The following is a 14,551-nucleotide window of genomic DNA, read 5'->3' on the forward strand; positions in this document are numbered from 1 at the left end:
AAGGGAACTAGAGGGGAAATAACCCCTCCAACTCCCATACAACAGTCCAGTCAATGTCCTGGGGCCACACGTGTCATAGTGATTATATATTTCGAGTTGATGTTTTATGAATATTGAATAAAATCACACAAAATGCCCAAAACACATGTGCAATTTTAATTTTCTTACAATGGTTTGAAGTGTCGATGTTTTAGCAAAATATTTTTGGTATCCTTTAATACAAATCTACCATCATCGTCGTATTAAAGATATATTTTTTTTCAAAATCAAATATACATGTATATGTTTCAGCACTCGTAGAAAACCCATCTCATTCCCTCTTCTGTGTTGCTTCACTTGGTTTTGAAGACTTTATGTTACAAAGACAAGTTATTTTTGTCTTATCTTATTATTCAATTAAACTTCTATCTAAATAGAGAAAAATTAAAGAAACCATGAACGATTTTTAAACAGCATGTCTATCAAAAGATATCGGCGATTGTGGGTCGTGGCATATTTAAATTTATTAAAGCAGCAAGGGGTTGCAATACCTAAAGGGTGATCCAAAATTACAACACAGCAGCAACATACAGTATAAAAAGCACTCACAATATGGCCGTATTCCACGAACAGTAATAAAGCTAAGATAATTGCATTTTCTATTAAAAACATTAAAATTTAACCCCGTCCATCAACGAATGCCTTGTTGCACGTTTGGTTTAAATTGACTAGTCCAATAAATAGACCCGAGTCTCACACCAGGTATAGCGTAGTGAATAGTCCTGACATGTAGAGCCCTTACAAAGTTCAAGACCATGAAGTAGTTCTGAATTTAAGACTTACAAGATATAAACCCCAAAATAGTCTTGATTTGGAGATGACTTAAAATGTACAAGATCATGAAATAGTCCTTATAGAACCTACTTTGAGATTCCTAACATTTTAGCATCAAAACTTATGTAAATACTCTGATTACTTTTTTATTTCTCAGTTCTTAAAATTAACGAAAGTGTCAGATTGTAAGAGCATTTTAAACAGAATTAAGGAATATGTATCTTAGAAATGTATTTTTTAAAAATAAATATATTACCGCATATTTGAGTTCATCTCACAATATGCGTCGTTATCAAAGCTCTATCCTTTAATTTTATGTCATCATTCACCTCCTTTTTGTGAAAAATCGAATAAATGAGATAAGCCGGAATTTATTTATCCATCCATACAGTGTCAGTACGTAGTCACTAGGTTAACCCAGCGTGCTACTTTTCCCGTCAGGGAGGGCACAACTTATGTTGATGTTGGGGGTATGCCATTTTGCCGGCTGCCCCACTGTTGTGTAGACCACTGTGGACAATATATATCGAATAAAACATTAAACTTAAATACTTAGCATTTGTTCATTATATATAGGTCTTTGATAATAACCGGGTTGGTACTTTAATAACAATCCACAACTAGGGATTTTTTTTAAAGAAATGCGCATTTTATTGACATATATATCGGAAAGGAAGAGGTAGTAAAAAAATTTTTAATAATGTACTCACGACGAATCCTTTCAAAACAATAGCAGGAAATGCCTTTTGTAAAATGATTTATGGATTTTCAAAATCAATATATTCAGCTAAAAATCATAAATATCCTCCTATATTATGGGAAAAATGTCAATATCAAGAGCCATGTGAAAGATGTGGAGAAGTAATGAAACCTGAATGAGCTCACTAATTATGCACCATGGGAAAACCTTTTCAACTGTTGCTTATGTTTCATGAGTGGGATATGTTCCATAAAGAAGGCTGGCACTAACCTATATAAATACCCCACCAATGTTCTTGTTAAACCTGCAACAAAATCATGAAGTGGATTCTAGTCATTTTCCTCGGTCTCTGTCATGGGACTTCTGCTCAAAGAGACTTATTACAGGTACTTATAATTCACGCTTATTATCTTTGATGTTTGGCGTTTTTCATACTACTTGTTCGTTGAAATCTCCACGGATTTCCCCGTTTGTCCGATTATGACAAGGAGCACAAGGCGAGTATGACCGGTCATCAGGAAATGCTTACTCCTTCATGGCACCTGATTCCGCCGCTAAAGTTTAGACGTCCCTATTTGCTCCATTCTCGATTTGTATTGTTTTAATCAACTTTTAGGATGATTTATTACTAGTTGTAATCCCCACATTTCATCTATGATCCTTCTCTTCGCAGCATCACTGGTGATTATGAATTTAGTTGAAAATGGAGGACTGAAATAAATTATTTTAAGAGTTTCTAAAATTAGGGAGGCCAGATTATTTACATAGCAACACAATTTCATTTCATTTCGTGTTTTCCGATTAGGGATATGTCAGACGATGGGCTAATAATTAAGGGAAAACCTCGGACATTTCTCAAAATTGATGAAGGGGCTTAGCAAAATATTAAACAATCATGCCAGGAAAAAAAAAACGAGTAGCATTTAATGTGAAGATAATATCGTTCATGCTCAAAAAATCTAACATAACAGACTGTGAGTGCCCTTTGCCAAGTAGAAATCATGAAGAAAATGACGGCCTAACAATTTGTGACATTCGATCTTACACAGAGTGCATTTGCAAACAAGCTGAATCAACCAAGAATTTGCAAAATGTTAAATTTAAACAAGATTGTTTAAGCCCTTGTATAGTCAACTTAATTATCAAAAGTCTTGCCTTTTTAAAGAATCTTTGTCAAATAAAGAATTAAGTGTTTATGCATATCGAATGAACTGTGAGACATAAACCAAAGATGCAGGTGTTATTAGTATTGCAACTTAAAATAAGGGAAGTTGACAATAGAAAAATTAATATCAACATAGGTACTTTTCTATTAATGAAATAAAAGTCACCCTTTTAAAAAGTCCATTCAAAACATACAAATCAGAAGCTGATCAAACACGGACTTTTAAAGCATTAGAGGTGGGATCAGGTGTCATGGTGGAGTGAGCATCCTCTGCCAAATGCGCGTGTGCTCTTTGTCGGGAAATACTAGTAACGGAAAATCCATGGACAATTAAGTGTGTAAATAATGGCCAAACAATTAGTATGAAAACGTCCATCAGCTTTAAATATAGATTGTTTTCGCTTGGTCGACGATAGAACTTTATGAGGCTCTTTATTTTCCCATTGGTTTAATTTTCAAATTATATTTTTTAAAAGTGAAATACCATAATTTATCAATTAAATAAAAGTGATTCTTTTCAAAGTGACAAGTATTTTCACTGTTCGGCAAAATTTTCTGTTTTTTTGTCTATATCGCTATGAAGAGTGTTATATTTATGAAAATTGATAATAATTTTAGGCCCACAACGAAATGAGGATTAGTGAAAAGGGAGCAGCAGATATGAAGATGATGGTAAAGTTAATTTTGTATATTAACCTTGATTTTTACAATCATCAAAAAAAATATTCAAAAACCTTATATATATATTTTGAAATACTAATATGAGAAAAAAATCTTAGAAAATGAAAAAGCAAGTTGTTATAGCATATTCGAACGTAATATCATTTAATTGATTTCGTTTTACAAAAGCTTTGGTATTTTCTTGTTGTTTAATTCAACGTTGCCGATGAAAATGAAGAAAAAAATACTCTTCTGATTTCTTAGGATAATTCAGAGTTTAAAAAACCTATGCAAAGATTATTATTCCCTTAATAATTTTTTTCAGAAAAAAAAGGTTTAATTGTTTTTACAGAAATGGAGCAAGGAATTGGCTGATGTGGCACAGAAATGGGCCAATACGTGTCGTGAAGGTCACAATCCAAGGAGAAAATCACGATATTTCCGTAATCTTGGCGAAAATATATATCGCAGTACTAGTAAGTAGGACCTAATGTTAGATTTCTATCTCTTTTATTCTAGTGATATTCTGGGAGGAGGCACCAAGCCGTTTATTTTTTTTTTACAAGTAAGAAGAGCAGTCATTTTAGTTTTATAAATTTCAACCCCCCCCCAAAAAAGTGTCTATTTATCCCCCAATCGCCCCCAGGCTGGGAATTAGAATTCCATAACCTAAAAGCATAGGGCACTCCCAGACATATTTCAAAATGCGACTGAAGCAATGTGGAAATGTGAGACAAAATCAGACAATATTAAAGTCTTGTTAAAAAAAAAAGGGGGGAAGAAGAAACCTTATCGCACAGAACACCACTATTCACCATCAACAAGATGATTTGCCTACTTCAAAAATTATGTATAGAATTCAAGCGAACAGGATTTTGTTGAGAAAATGTCTATTTTCAGCAAAATCCTGTTAGGAACTTGGATTTAATTCTACAAGTGGTTGACCAATATATACTCATAGTTCCCTTTCTAGGGAAGAAATTCTTCAAATCATGTCAGTTTTGAATATTTTTAATATTCCAAACAAGCAAAATGAATTTAAATTACCAAATCTATATTGGATTTCGAATCTTCATAAAAATCCTTACAAACAAAGATACATAGCAGGTTCTAGTAAATGTTCAACCAAGCCTCTTTTTTTACTCCTCACTGGTATTAACAGTAGTGAAGGAGAAACTTGAAGAGTACTCTGAAACAATATATTCGAGAAGTGGTGTAAATTAGATGTGGATATTTAAAAATTCCTAGAAACCTTTTGGAAAATTTGAAATCACAAGATTTTACCATAAATCAACAGCTTAAAAACTTATGACTTTTCAACTTTATATAGAACCTGTCCCCACGATAAATTAAAGTCCAGACTTTTTGGTATCATTGACAACTGCTTTTCCATTAGAAATGGTACTCGTCAATCTACTTACTTTGTCATTAGTCATTTGCATAATTATTTTGTTAAAAAATATTATGATTGTACACACAAGTATTCTGACGTTGACATTATTAAGATGCTTGAGTTTACGATTTCCAGTATCATGTGGTTTTTGGAGACCAGATTTCCAAACAATCAACTGGAATTCCCATGGGTACCAACTGTGTCCCGTTATAAGCAGACGAATTTTGTATTCATATGTAGCAGACTTTGTCCAAAATCATATACGTGAAAAATATCGATTACGTATTGTCTATTAACAATGGTTATTTCCATTATTATGTCGATACAACATACCGGTATCTCGGTCAGCTTGAAATGAAAGATATCAGAGAGTGTGACACATCTATTTCATATTTGGATACTTTACTTGAAAAATACGTTAATGGTAACTTTCCTTACTTATGCAACAATATACTTTCATCACCTGCATACAGGGTTTATATCTCTCGTGCTCTTGCGTATCGATTCGATTCGATACGCAAAGGCACACTCTACGTACGTTCAATTTCTGAAACGAGGTAAATTATTGACTAACAAGTTGATGAAACAAGAATATTATCAGTCTCGTTTAAAGCCATCATGTCGTAAGTTCTATGGTCGATGCAATGACCTTGTCAGCAAATACAATTTATCATTGAGTCAAATACTGACTTATTATTTTCATACTAATTAATTGTTACCGTTCACGATCGGCAAGCGTTTGCGCGATAAAGATCCCTCACTGCTCAATGGATCTGAGTGCCGAATAAAAGTCAAAATTTGAAGCCTTTCACCATTTTATGGTGACGTCTCTATATGAATGAAAAGAGACGTAAAACAACATACAATCAATCAATCTTACTAATTGTTAGTCCATTATTTAAACTCTGAATTGACAACGGATTTTCCGTTATTTTCCGATCATGACAAGGAGCACAAGGCAGGTGTGACCGGTTGGCAGGGGATGCTCACTCCTCTATGCCACCTGATCCCACCTCTGATGTTTTGGACGTCCGTGTTTTCTTTGCTCCTATTTCGTATTGTTTTACGGACTTTTGAACTTGAATAGTGTTCGGTATCTCCATATATTTCATTCAATACATATATCACGCTCTAATGTAAAAATCTTAATTTTGAATCCCTATTGTACATCTACAGGACACTTACGAACATTTTTAAAAAAAATATCAATAGGTTTATACTAAAAATGTAAGAACAGCTTAGGAAACCAACTTATTGAAGGCAATCGACATTTTTTAACCCCAATTAATTCACTCCAAGGGTGGAAAATGGAAATCCTATCCATCTTCAAGACACTCCCAATCATGTTCCAAAATTTAAATGAACCACTGTAAAAATATAAGAAGAGTTCAAGAATACAGTTTTTAGGGGGCGGCGTTCATTGTCCTCCATTTTGCCCCTATGTTAAAATTCTAAATTTCAAAACTTTTTCGGTATTCACAGGATATTCCCAATCATATTCTAAAAGATGAGTTAGCTTTTTAAAAAAAATGTGAGAGGATTTAGGAGAAATAGGTTTTGAAGGGGAAAATCATATTAGATATGCCCCCAGGGAACTTCTTCTAATGGTTACAAAACGGGTTTATCTTATATAATGATTTATAAAGATTGGTCTTTTTCTTTCAAAAAAATCTAATACATTTTTAACATACTGATATAAAAGCAAATGAAACAATCCTGGTTTTCAGATCGTGCATCTGCTAGAGATGTAATACGGAGCTGGTACTCGGAAAAATCTCAGTATAATTTTTATTCCAACCACTGCTCCGGTGTCTGTGGACATTATACACAGGTGTGTATTAAGATATTCAGGCTTTAATGTGGCTTCATGATGCCCTCATATTGTCATAACTGTAAAGCATTCATTTCATGTTCATTGTCAATATTTAGAAAGTGTCTATGAAGAGGAATGACAAAGCCAGAATTATGAATATTAATGTGTTTGTTATTAGAATGAAAATATCATTGGGCTAAGATAAAGACTTCTATCCTGGATAGAATGCTTATAGTCATTATTGACTGCATTTCAGATTAAACCTATTCTTACTGGGTTTTTTTGTGTATTAATAAATGATTTCTTCTGTTTTCCTCCTAGGTTGTATGGGCGGACTCTGAATACCTTGGATGTGGAGTTGCATATTGTAGAAACTTATTTCGAGGCAGAGGGGGCTACAACTATGTCTGCAACTACGGACCAGCGTACGTCTCTTCATTTTAAAAATCTAGTAAAGAAAAAAAATATAAATTGACTTCAATAATATTGTAAATAACTTAATACAGATTAAAATATCAGGCTAATAAGCTGAAAATAAATGAATATCAAAAATATAACTTGCCAGCTTAAACTTATTTTTATCTTTCTTGTTTGTAGAGGAAACTGGATAGGAAGAAAACCGTTCACTCCCGGGAAACAGTGCAGTCGCTGTCAACGTGGATACGGTTGTTACAAAGGACTGTGTTACAGATAAAGGAAAGAGGGCTTACTAGAGAGATACAGCAAATTGAACGAAATATACTATACGTGTTCCTCGACTAAAATTTGAATAAATTTTTCTTATGAAGTAATATATTATACATGTATTAACATTTTTCAGTCTAGAGAGTGCTGAAACACTTGTAACTTGAATTGTATTTAACAGTTTAATAGGCACTCGTTTAGGAATTTATGTCTAATAATGTTATAGCAAGTTCTATGGGGATATGGTTTATACCATTAATTTCAATGCTTATCAACTGTGGTTGCAACCTTTTTGATGACAAATATTCTATTAATCGCTTAACTGTCAATTGCTGGAGTTTGTCACAGCATTTGTATACACTGAACATGTAATATTATAAGACTGTACTATGTACTGCTGTATAGAGAAGAAATTCTCTGGTACTTACACAGGATTCGATGATCTCTCTTCTCAGCCTTACCAACAACAAGGGTCTCTTCTTTAGTTCTTACCAGGAATGATAAGTGGTCTCTCCTCTGGTCCCTAAATGACCCTTGTCTCAGTGGTAAGGAGCATGATAGGGTCCATAGGAGATACCTTTGTTTAGTAAGGACCAGAGACAAAACCATGTTTCTGTGGTAAGGACTAGAGGGGAGACCCTTGCATCTGTGTAACGATCAGAGAACTTTAGAGAAGAGCAAGGAAATCATTTGTGAGCTGAAACTTTTGAACAATTTTTTTAACCTAATATGCATCATCATTCTAGCTTTCACTGATTTTCGTAGTCGCATAAAAATAAGGAATGAACTTCCTTGATTTAAGACGATTCTGAGATTCTCTGTAAAGGACCAGAAGAGAGACTTTTGCATCTTTGTAAAACAAGAGGAGGGATACTTGTATTTGCATCTCTTATAAGGTCTGAAGGAGAGATTTTCGATCCCGCAGATGAGGGACCACTACATACATGTACCTGGAAAGGACCAGAGAAGAAACTCTTACACCACTGGTATTTAAAGATTTTTAAGGACTAAATACCATAGACCCTTGCACAGACGGTGAGGACCAAAGGTTAGATCATTGCATACCCTGGTGCAGACAAGAGGATACTCTTGCATCCTTGAAAAGAGCTCTTTTTTGTTGTGGCCAGGGCTTTAATCCACGACATACCGCTCACGGAGTAAGACTTCTACTAACTGAGCCACAGTCAAGAGACACTTTCACTAGCTACCATCACATTTGTGAATACGAGAGACTCTTACATCAAACTAGTCCTCTCTCTCTCTCTCTCTCTCTCTCTCTCTCTCTCTCTCTCTCTCTCTCTCTCTGGTCCCTACCATTGAACAAAGATCTCTCCTCCGGTCCTTAATAACAGGGATTCTCCTTTCCCCTTTAATGAGGATGCCAGAGTGTCTCGCCTGGTCCTTATCAGAGATGACTTAAAAGGTATTTCAGTTTGTTCCTTAACAGGTATACAAGGGTTTCTCTTGTTGTGAACAGGGAACATGAGTCTCTCCTCCGTTTCTTTCTGGTAGAGGGTCTTCCCCGATTCCTGAGGACTCGCTTCTTGATCGGGAGGTAAAAGGTTAAACCCCGGTCGTGATCAAAAGGGTTCTTATCATGGATGCAAAAGTTTCTTTGCTTGTCTTCACCAGGGTATACAAGGGTCTCTTCTCTGGCTCTCACCGGGCATGCAAGCGCCTAACCTCTGGTCAATGTCAGGGATGTAATGGTCTCTGGTCTTCAGCAGGGAGCAATGATCTCTCCTCTGGTCCTTACCATAGATGAGAGGATCTCTCCATAAGTTTCTAAAAGGGATGCTGTTCTGATCCTTAGCAGGGATGCAAAAGTTTCTCTTCTAGTCATTATCAAACAATGGTCTCTCCTCTTGTCTTGACAGTTGTGATAACTAGGGATGTCAGGTGTTTCATGTGGTCCTTATTAGAGATGAATGGATATTTTCGTTTGTTCTTGAACAGCGGTACCAGATTCTCTTCGTTGGTCCTTACTGGGAATGCAAGGGTCTCTCTTCTTTTCATACCCACGATGTCATTTCCCCTCTCTGTTCCTTAGAGACTTTAACAGTTTTGAACACGACTTTTGTTCGAAAATTGGCATAATTTTCTCCTCTTTTAAGATCAATTAATAATGTAATATTAGATTAAATCCCTATGCTATATGTACATATGTACATGTACAATTAGACGGTAGGAGACGAGTAAATGAGGTACCTGGTATAATGGCATTAATTAGAGTTATCTTTCTTTTGACAGGCCACTCTGTTATGCTTCTCAAAATGTTTTAAGGTAGTCCGATCATCAGGTTTATAAAATTAGCAGTTAAGTAATCAGCAATACTCATAAAAGTATCTCTGAATCCACAAAGGTATGTAAATTTATCCACAGAATTTCCTTAAAATTAAAGAGTAAAGTTAATCATATTATATGGGGACAATTGTGAAATCTCCAATATTTTTGCAGAAAAAGCGAACTGGGATATCAGCAATGCATTTTCCAAATGCAAATTGATCAACAAATATATTTTAGGTTAAAAAACAATAGTTATCCAGGCATTCAGAGAAATTGTAATGATTTTTATACTTATTTTGTATATTTTTTGTCCTCTATTTCCGTCATATATTCTATAATACATAGTGCAAAAGGCTTTTGCTATCATTGCAAGACACCACAAATCGCTTCTAATTTCATATCATGCTGATAAGGTCCTAAACAATGTCTGTCAAGAAACTCCACTAAAAGAACACTGGAACTCCATCAAAGACAATTGGAAAGACACATGCGAAGAGATCCTAGGGAAAAGAGAAAAGGGAGACAAAGAATGGCTTTCAGAAGATACATGGAAACTGGTCGATGAAAGAAAACTTCTCAAACAGCAAATTAACAGTTGTGAGGAGGAACAAAAAAAAAAAACAAGAATTAAAAGACAGACAGACTATTCTAAACAATGAAGCAAAGAAAAGTGCAAGGAGAGATAAAAGGCACTTTTATAATGTGCTAGCTACAGAAGCTGAGGAAGCAGCAGAGAAAAGAGACTTCTGTACCATGTACAAAACCACAAGAACCCTGGCTGGGAAAAGACCACCACAGACCAAGCCAGTAAAAGACAAGGAAGGCAACGCTATAACAAAGGAAGAAGACCAGAGAAAGCGCTGGGCAGAACATTTCAGAGAACTCCTAAATCGCCCAGCACCAGAAACAACACCAAACATACCCTCAGGAGACTCTGAACTAGCAGTGATCACCGCCCCTCCCACAAGGGCTGAGACCATCAAGGCTCTGAAGAAATTAAAGAGTGGGAAAGCAGCTGGGCCTGATGGAATCCCTCCAGAAACCCTTAAAGCAGACACAAAGACTTCAGCAGATATGTTACTACCTCTCCTGCAGAAGATATGGTCAGAGGGAAAGGTACCAGCTGATTGGAAAAAAGGACATCTAGTGAAGTTACCCAAGAAAGGAGACCTGGGACAATGCAAGAACTGGCGTGGCATCATGCTCCTCTCTGTCCCAAGCAAGATCCTAACAAAAATAATACTGGAGAGGCTCAAAGATGCTATAGAAGAACGACTTCGTCCAGAACAGGCAGGCTTTAGAAAGGACAAGTCCTGTACAGACCAGATCGCCACTCTACGTACAATAATTGAACAGTCACTGGAGTGGCAGTCAACACTTTATCTTAACTTCTTAGACTTTGAAAAGGCCTTTGATAGTGTTGATAGAAAAGTCATCTGGAAACTACTACAGCATTATGGAACGCCTCCTACCTTTATCAACCTGATACAACAATTGTATGACGAGGCAACATGACAAGTCATCCACAATGGAAAGCTTACTGAAGCGTTTGAGGTACAGACTGGGGTTAAACAAGGCTGTCTGCTGTCACCAACGATTTTTTAGTGGTAGTGGACTGGATCATGCGGGAGACAAGAAAAGATAGTAAGACAGGAGTCCAGTGGACTTTCACTCAGTGTTTGGAAGACCTTGACTTTGCAGATGATCTATGCCTCATGTCCCAGAAGTATGAGCATATGCAGCTCAAGACAAATAGGCTTGCAAAAGAAGCAGCAAAGACAGGTCTAAAGGTGAACATCGAAAAGACAGAGGTGATGCGGCTCCACAACAAACAGCAAACGCCAGTTACACTTGGAGAGCACAACCTTAAAGATGTAGACTCCTTTACATACTTAGGCAGCATCGTCACAGCCACTGGTGGAACAGATGAAGACGTAAAAGCTAGAATTAATAAAGCCAGACACATCTTCACTACCCTCAAGCCTGTATGGAGTTCAACAGCACTATCCACACACATAAAACTCCGCATCTACAACACCAATGTTACGTCTGTGCTCCTCTACGGGTCTGAAACATGGAGAGTCACCAACACCACCTCCAACGAACTACAAGCCTTTGCTAACAGATGTCTACGCCACATATTAAACATCAGATGGCCAGAAACTATAAGCAACAAGAACCTGTGGGAAAAAACAAACCAAGACCCAATCACTAAACAAATAGCCCGCAGAAAGTGGCGATGGATTGGACATACCCTCCGAAAACCACCAGGAGACATTACACGCCACTCACTCGAGTGGAACCCACAAGGCAAACGGCGAGTTGGGCGTCCCAGGAAAACTTGGCGGAGGTCATGTGAAGAGGAGATCAGGCAATGTGGACCCACCTGGGAAAAACTGAAAAAGGCTGCCCAGAATAGAGTGCGATGGAGAACTGTTGCCGAGGCCCTATGTTCCACCAGTAACCAAAAGGAACCATGATGATAAGCTTTGGTATCTAAGGCTGAATTCAATAAAATCTTATTCCTCTAAAACTGTATAATTTTTTTCCCTTTTATAGGGTACAAATTTTAACTTTTATAAGACCTTTTCTAAGATTCCAAAAAGCCTTGAATCTTATAAAGATGAATAAAATGAAAATTGTTGCGTGCAAAAAATTCACTTTCAAGCTTCATTTTGATGCATTTTAAATTAAATATGAATTTTTGGAGTTATCCTTCCTGGCTGAGGATCGGATATCCTTAAATACTGGAATTAAGATAAAAGAGAAACAATATTATAACAATAATCTATGTTGACCTGTCCTGTGCCTACACTGGATTTGACCCGCGCATAGTTTTTTAATATCTCTTTCAATACCTTCTGTACTGATTTCCTCCAAGTCACTTCAGTCTATTTCCCTTGGGATGGAAGTAAATATTTCAGACATGACTCTTTACCTCGTATGTTAAACATGTTTGTCAGGAAGGATGGTACTTAGAAAAAATATACCGGGGTGTATACAATTGATCTGAGAGAGCTGAATCCCGTTTGTAGAATACATTCCCTATAATTTTTAATCTGGAAATAATGCCAGATCTAAACTTTTTATGCCCCCGTAAACGAAGTTTCGGGGGTATATAGTTTTTGTCGTGTCCGTCTGTCTCTCTGTCTGTCTCTCTGTCTCTCTGTTTGTCCGCAAAAACTTTAACCTTGCCAATAACTTTTGATCTAGTGGAGCTATGGCATTCATATTTCACAGGTGTATTTCTTGTGACAAGACCTTTGTTTGGGTACCACCAAATTTGACCTTTTGACCTTGACCTTGGAGTTTGACCCACTTTTACACAAAAATTTTGAACCTTTTACTTTGGCCATATCTTTTGAACAGTAGATACCAAGACATTTATACTTGACTCGTTTATTGTTTGTGAGAAGACTTTTCATTAGATTTCAACAAGCTTGACCATTTGACCTTGACCTTAGAGATTTCTGTACTTACAAAAAAACTTTAACCTTGGCTATAACTTTTAAACTAAAAGTGCTTTTATACTTCACATATGTAATCCTTGTGAGAAGACGCTTCATTTGATACAAAGAATCTTGACCCTTTGACCTTGACCTTGAAGTTTGGCTTATTTTAAAAATACAACCTTGACCATAATTTTGAAGGGTTAGTACTAGGGCTTTCATACTTCACAAATTCAATTCTTGCGACAAGACCTCTCATTTGATACCAAAAACTTTGACCTTTTGACCTTGACCTTGGAGTTAGACCCACTTTTACACAAAAATTGCAAATTTTTACTTTGGCCATAATTTTTAAACGGTAGTTACTAGGAATTTCATTTTTCAAATATCACTTCTTTTTGGCAAGACCTTTCATTTAAAACCAAGAATTTTGACCTTGACCTTGGAGATTTCCGTACTTACGAAAAAACTTTAACCTTGGTCATAACTTTGAATGATAAAGGCTAGGACTTTCATACTTCAAATATGTAATCCTTGTGAAAAGACCTTTCATTGGATATCATCAACTTTGACCTTGACCTTGGAGTTTGACCTTCTTTTTTACAAATTTTCATCTTGGCCATATCTATTGAACAGTATGGGCCAGCGCTTCCATACTTACCATATGTTATCTTTGAGACAAGGCCTTTCATTAGAAACCAACAACGTTGACGCTTTGACCTTGACCCAGAGTTTGTCCTTCATTTAAAAATGTTTACCTTGGTCATAAGCCTTGAACAGGTGGTGCTAGGGTTTTTTATTTCACATATGTATTTCTTCTGAAAAGGCCTTACTTAAGATACCAACATAATTGATCAGCATTAGAAAAAGCTTAACCTTCGCTATGTTGCCATACGGGGGGTACCTGTAAAGTGCGAAACGAAATAGAAACGGAACGAAACGAAACGAACTGAAACGAAACGAAATCTGCCGAAACGAAACGAAATCTACCGAAACGAAACGAAACCTACCGAAATGAAACGAAATCAAAAAGAAACGAAACGAAATCAAAACGAAACCTGCCGAAACGAAACGAAACAAAACTTTCAGAATGTTTTTATGGTATATTTTTACTTCATATGAAATTTATATATAGTTCAAGCACCACAGGCAATTGTTTCGCTTCAAGCTCATACATAGGCGTCGGAAGGAAATTGAAAGGGGGGGGGGGGGCTTAACCAACAAAAAAAGCAAACCCCAATTTTCAATGCCTATATAATATATATCTTTGCAAAAAGTAGGGGGTCCAACACCTAAAACTAGGACCGTATGTACGTGGAAAGGATACACAAGATTACTGTTGGAGTTACATATGGGGCGCCGTTTTGATATTTACTGGCAAAAAGTGATATCACCTATTCAAATAGGTGATATCACCTTTGTTACATGTATACCGGTAATTGAATGATAAAACCGGACACCTCGGAATGGAATACTAAATACTCTAACTCTCTGGTATTTCGTATGTTTTAAGACATTCGCAATACAACAGCATAGGCGTCGGAACCGGGCTAAGCCCCATTGGCGTCGGAAGCAAACTGAAAGTGGG

General features: G+C 36.4%; 2 protein-coding genes across 2 annotated transcripts; both read left to right on the forward strand.

The window, feature by feature from the left end:
* Window positions 1-1,721: 1,721 nt before the first annotated feature.
* Window positions 1,722-7,335, forward strand: LOC134249307 (GLIPR1-like protein 1). The gene is made up of 6 exons (XM_062731673.1): window positions 1,722-1,899; window positions 3,297-3,350; window positions 3,691-3,814; window positions 6,459-6,562; window positions 6,866-6,969; window positions 7,142-7,335. The coding sequence occupies exons 1-6, from the start codon at window positions 1,831-1,833 to the stop codon at window positions 7,236-7,238; spliced, it is 552 nt and encodes a 183-aa protein (XP_062587657.1). The 5' UTR covers window positions 1,722-1,830; the 3' UTR covers window positions 7,239-7,335.
* Window positions 7,336-11,136: 3,801 nt separating this feature from the next.
* Window positions 11,137-11,994, forward strand: LOC134249318 (uncharacterized). Its single transcript, XM_062731680.1, has one exon. It carries the CDS (start codon window positions 11,137-11,139, stop codon window positions 11,992-11,994), a length of 858 nt encoding a protein of 285 aa, XP_062587664.1.
* Window positions 11,995-14,551: the final 2,557 nt, after the last annotated feature.

The sequence above is a fragment of the Saccostrea cucullata genome, unplaced genomic scaffold (assembly GCF_032062105.1).
Source record: "Saccostrea cucullata isolate Sc308-1 unplaced genomic scaffold, CSIRO_AGI_Scuc_v1 ctg561, whole genome shotgun sequence".
Classification (NCBI taxonomy): Eukaryota; Metazoa; Mollusca; class Bivalvia; order Ostreida; family Ostreidae; genus Saccostrea; species Saccostrea cuccullata.

What these genes read in the sequence shown, in the direction of transcription:
- LOC134249307 (XM_062731673.1), top strand. Translation starts at nt 1,831, where the DNA reads ATGAAGTGGATTCTAGTCATTTTCCTCGGTCTCTGTCATGGGACTTCT. An exon ending in CTCAAAGAGACTTATTACAG is followed by an intron (nt 1,900 to 3,296) that starts GTACTTATAATT and finishes TAATAATTTTAG; the next exon opens with GCCCACAACGAAATGAGGAT. An exon ending in GTCTGCAACTACGGACCAGC is followed by an intron (nt 6,970 to 7,141) that starts GTACGTCTCTTC and finishes TCTTGTTTGTAG; the next exon opens with AGGAAACTGGATAGGAAGAA.
- LOC134249318 (XM_062731680.1), top strand. Translation starts at nt 11,137, where the DNA reads ATGCGGGAGACAAGAAAAGATAGTAAGACAGGAGTCCAGTGGACTTTC.